General features: G+C 39.5%; 1 protein-coding gene across 1 annotated transcript; it reads left to right on the top strand.

Moving 5' to 3' along the window:
* The first annotated feature begins 917 nt into the window (after positions 1–917).
* LOC101678591 (olfactory receptor 51F2-like) lies at positions 918–1,868 on the top strand. Its single transcript, XM_004782581.1, has one exon. It carries the CDS (start codon positions 918–920, stop codon positions 1,866–1,868), a length of 951 nt encoding a protein of 316 aa, XP_004782638.1.
* Positions 1,869–5,116: the final 3,248 nt, after the last annotated feature.

Here is a 5,116-nt window from a genome sequence, read left to right as displayed (position 1 = left end):
TCCTTCCTTTCCTCCTTCCCTCTCCTCACTGTCTCTCAACTTCTCCCCCCGCCCTTCATACCTGCCTTCCTTCCTCTATCTTATCTTTCCCTCTCTCTTTTTTTTTTCTTTCTGCACCTTTGTGTTATATATGGTTTCTCTCAACGATTAGGTAGTGCTTTATAAAGTTAACCTTGGGCAATTAATTTCTGGGTCTGTTTTCTCATATGCAAAATATACTCATATCTACCTCCTAGAGTTGGTGTTCGGATGAAATTACATAATGCATATAAAATACCAATAGCACAGAGAATTTTCAACAAATGGGTGTTATAATGATTTTGTTAGGATGGTAGTTTGGACCACCTTGCCTTCACATTTATAAACATATGTGTGTTGGGGATATTTTTGGCATTCTTCTGAGTGCCCAGGAAAAACTAATAATATTCACATTTCAAATGTGACTTGATTTTCCAGAGCTTTATTTCAGGATTAATAATTTATTTTAAAAAATTAGTGAAAATCATTGTTATTATATTGTACATCTAAAAGTATAACAACACTGTAGGCTATTTATACTTCAATGAAAAAGTACTGGAAACCAATTTTCTCATATTGTTTAAGTATTCTACTATGAACTTATACATGCAGGGATGACTTAATTGTGATGTTTATGGTCACCAAAGAGAATTACAGACCTAAGAATATCTGATATGGCATAACTCTGGGAATCCTCTCTTTTCAATGCATGATGTTAGGCATGGAGAGAAAGAAGCATCCAGTACTGGAAATCTCAGAAAAAAATAAAATTCTTAGAGAATCAGCAGTAGTAATTCGAGAATGTGAGAAGGCCAGGAAGATATTCTAAGTGATAGCTATGAATTTCTTACATGTTATGTTTGATTATTCAAATATCCCTGTCTTCTCAGTCCCTCAATATGTTGGCCCTCAATAAAACCAATGTTCAATCTGTGACCTTCTTCCTGACGGGCATCCCAGGCCTGAAAGCAGCCCAGGTTTGGATCTCCATCCCTTTTTGTCTCCTGTATGTCATCGCCCTCTCTGGGAACAGCATGATCCTATTTGTGGTCCTCCGTGAGCAAAACCTCCATGAACCCATGTATTATTTCCTCTCTATGCTTTCAGCCACGGACCTGAGCTTATCCCTGTGCACCCTTTCCACTACCCTTGGTGTCTTCTGGTTTGAAGCTCGAGAAATCACCTTAAACGCCTGCATTGCCCAGATGTTCTTTCTCCATGGATTTACTTTCATGGAGTCTGGGGTTCTGCTGGCCATGGCCTTTGATCGTTTTGTAGCCATCTGTAATCCACTGAGATACACCACCGTTCTCACCAATGCCAGGATTGCCCAGATTGGGATGAGCATATTGATAAGAAACATTGCTGTCATGTTACCCGTGGTGCTCTTTGTTAAAAAGCTGTCTTTCTGCAGTGCTGTGGTCCTTTCACATTCTTACTGCTACCATGTTGATCTCATTCAACTCTCATGCACAGACAATAGAATCAACAATATCCTTGGTCTGTTTGCAATTTTCTCCACAACAGGGTTTGACTGCCCTTGCATCTTGCTGTCCTATGTACTGATCATCCGATCTGTTCTCAGCATTGCCTCCTCAGAGGGGCGGCAAAAAGCCTTCAACACCTGCATATCCCACATCAGTGCTGTTGCCATCTTCTACATCCCTCTTATTGGCTTGTCTCTTGTCCGTCGTTATGGCCATTCAGCACCTGCATTTGTCCACACCATCATGGCGAATGTCTTCCTTCTCATTCCTCCTGTGCTCAACCCTATCATCTACAGTGTGAAGACTAAGCAGATTCGAAAGGCTATTACCAAGGTCTTAATTCAGAAGCAGCAACAAATCTAATCACTAGTTATCTCACAGTAGAGAGAAATCCATTTATGAATGAGTGCTTTGGTGGAATGGGGTGATTGTCCCACAGGCCTGCATATTGTTCCAACAATGTTAAAGTAAGTAACTTACAAGTTATGGAGATATTTGCTTAGTTTCCTTGTCAGTAAGTGTATAAGTTCTATTTGTTTTCAAGGTAAAGTGAGATAATGTATGTAAACAACTATTCATATGTGTAAGTAGAATGAACCTGAATAAAGTATTCATTCAGACTGCATGCAATTCAAAACGTCCAGATTTAATGTAGGAAAATTTGTTAATAAACTGTTCTTTTCTGAATGATATCCAATGGGCACTTTGATTTTTTCTTCTTAAAATTCTTCCTTAACTCTAAAAATAGTCATTCTATAGAGTGTATCTTACTAGCATATCAATGTAGTTCAACACTGGATTGTATACAGGTAGTTATTTCGCCTTTTCTTACGTGTAGGATCATCTATGATGTGCATACAAAATGCCATATCAAATAAATGCTCAGGATCAGTCCTGCTGCTGTTAGCGGAATGTTAAAAGTGGATAATAACATTACTAACAACCCAGAAATGAAGATTACACAATTTTTCCTAAAATTAATCTTGATAAATGGGAATTTAAACTTTTGGCTCATGTTTTATCTCCCTCTCTTCCATTTTGACTCCATCTGTGAGCCCACTGGATCAGGAATAGTATAACAAAGCCTGCTGATATTTACATGTAGTTTCTTTCTGTCTTATTATTGTTTCTCCTCTGAGGTGGGTACATTTTTGTGGATGTTAGCATGAGATACAAGGATTTTCACCCTCTGTGTCCACTTTAGTATGTATTTTACATACATCTTCTACAGATTTCCTTATCTCTCTTCTTCTGAGTTTGCTAGTTCCATTCACTGAGCAACTAGCCAAGACTTTCAGCAAAGTACAGAAGTCCATGTATAAGCACATATACCTTAGACAACCTCTCTTTCTACACAAAGTCTACAACCACTGTCCATCATGAGATTAGTCCTTCAGCACTTTTTTTTTTCTCTTTACGGTCATTAATGTATGAGGCTGATGTGTCACTATATTCTGCATCTGGTTATCACAAACTTGCCCCCCCCATCCATCCATAAACAAAGCCTGAATATTTTCCTTCTCTTCCAGTAACTTATCAGAACATTCAGTGAGGTCATGAATGTGAATTAATGGAGACACATCTATAAGACATTGATAAATGTCATGGGATTCTGGGACAACTGTTCACAAACTTTATTTGTGCTTACATGGTCTTTGTACTTTATCTTTCCTACCATAATGGTTTCAACTTCACAGATGCGGTAACATGAATATTTTACCCGCTCATGAATGTAATATAACCAATTATATAATTAGGCCTCTGGGGATGAAATCATTAAGATAAAATTTGTCCATAACTCCATGAATCATCTTGCCCCAGGAATCTCATAGGTATGAAAATCATTGTGATTAAATTTGTCCATCATTCCATTAATCATCTCGCCCCAATAATCTCATACTTTAATCAAAAAAGAACATGATGGAAAGTTTGGTTGCCTATTATCAGTGTGAGATGATATCTCATATCCAATACTCCTCAAGGAATTTGGGTATTCTCCTTTCCTCAATGAAAAAGTACATTTATAAGTGGGCACATTTGATTTTGTAAGTACATTTTATTTTTATTTTTTTTTTAATTTTTTATTTTTGATAAACATATATTTTTATCCCCAGGGGTACAGGTCTGTGAATCACCAGGTTTACACACTTCACAGCACTCACCAAATCACATACCCTCCCCAATTACATTTTAAACCTGTGAATTTACTAAGGTTTTTCTTGGTGAAGCTTGCAAAACCCAGTCTACCCTCTGGGAGTGCCAAGAAAGGTGCCAAGTCTCTGAGCTCTGGGTGCCAGACAAGCTTATGATCTCTGGGCACTGCTGGAACTGGGATATAGACACAGTGCATTTTGTAGGACTATAATATATTTCCATGTGAGGCTCAGGTGGGGATAGCTCCAGGCTGCCCTTTTGAGATGCAGGTTGGGTGGCCAGTTCACTAGATGGCTAGCCCTGTGCTGCCTTGATTTGTATACACATGCCCAAGGCTAAGGAGAAGAGGTAGGAGATGTTCCCTCAGCTGGAAGCCTGCTACATTCTGTCTGGGCATCTGGTTATGTCCCTGTTGCCCCAGTGAAGAACAGAGAACGTGCCCAGTGGCTATACCGGAGGAAACTGTGCACTGCTGGATCTGAGCACTGAAGAAACACACAGTGCCAAGCAATGGAAAAATAGCATGTTCTGTGGTAGTCTGGCCAACACAGCACACAGAAACCAAGAAGAGAAAACTCCTTCTCCCTCCAGTGTTCCTTCACTGCCTTCCACTGACGCATCTTAATATTGTGTCAGCTGACAAAAGACAAGTATGTACAGAGTCCCAACACCGTCATTGTAGAACAGGTAAAAAGGAATTTGGAGCTGAGAAATAACAAATCAGTAATGAGCCAGTCACCTTTACGGGTGGGTATGGATCATTCCTGCAGACCCATCTCTGAAACCTTATCAAATACATCTCATGATAGTCCATCCAGGAAAATAAGGAGGAAACCATTAATCAATTGGATCTCATTTACCATTGGTCAGTATTTATCCTATGAGTTGTTCATTCCCCCATACTTCCTCACATGTATGAATACAAAGTGAATACCTGACAATGTGTCATGCTTCAGTGTCAGTCCTGGGGCAAGAAGCAGGAGGAGCATAGAGCACGCCTAAGTCAAGAGGTTACCATGTTCTCCCTTTGTGGAGCCAACCAATGAGTGATGCGTCTGTTTGTTGCCACCTTGACTGGACAATAAGCTCACAAGATTTGGAGTGGTACACTTCAAATGAAGTTGATTCATGACATAACTCAAACCCTGATGTTCTCACCAGGAGAGGCTGTAGGTTGACAGAAGGCTGGTGCCTCCAAGTAAGGTTTGGGCCTTCTCTCCTGTAGAACCTAAAAGTCTCCTTTGTTCTTTTCTGATGCAAATGTTACTTCCCCATTTAATTCCATGAATCAGTTAGAGTTGCCCACTTATCAACTTCTATTTTTTCACTTTTTTTTTTTTCACCTCATAGAGGAGAAATGGTTCAGAAAAGGTTTCCATGGACCATGTGTTTTAGAAAAGATGGAGGTAGCTCCATGACAATGGGGAAAGTTCAATAAGCATGTAAAGCACACAGAT

Source organism: Mustela putorius, unplaced genomic scaffold (assembly GCF_011764305.1).
Source record: "Mustela putorius furo isolate JIRA1106 unplaced genomic scaffold, ASM1176430v1.1 tig00003987_pilon_pilon_pilon, whole genome shotgun sequence".
In the NCBI taxonomy this organism is placed as follows: Eukaryota; Metazoa; Chordata; class Mammalia; order Carnivora; family Mustelidae; genus Mustela; species Mustela putorius.
The sequence above is the reverse complement of the archived record's forward strand: the minus strand, read 5'-3'. Positions and strand labels throughout refer to the sequence as shown.

What these genes read in the sequence shown, in the direction of transcription:
- LOC101678591 (XM_004782581.1), top strand. Translation starts at nt 918, where the DNA reads ATGTTGGCCCTCAATAAAACCAATGTTCAATCTGTGACCTTCTTCCTG.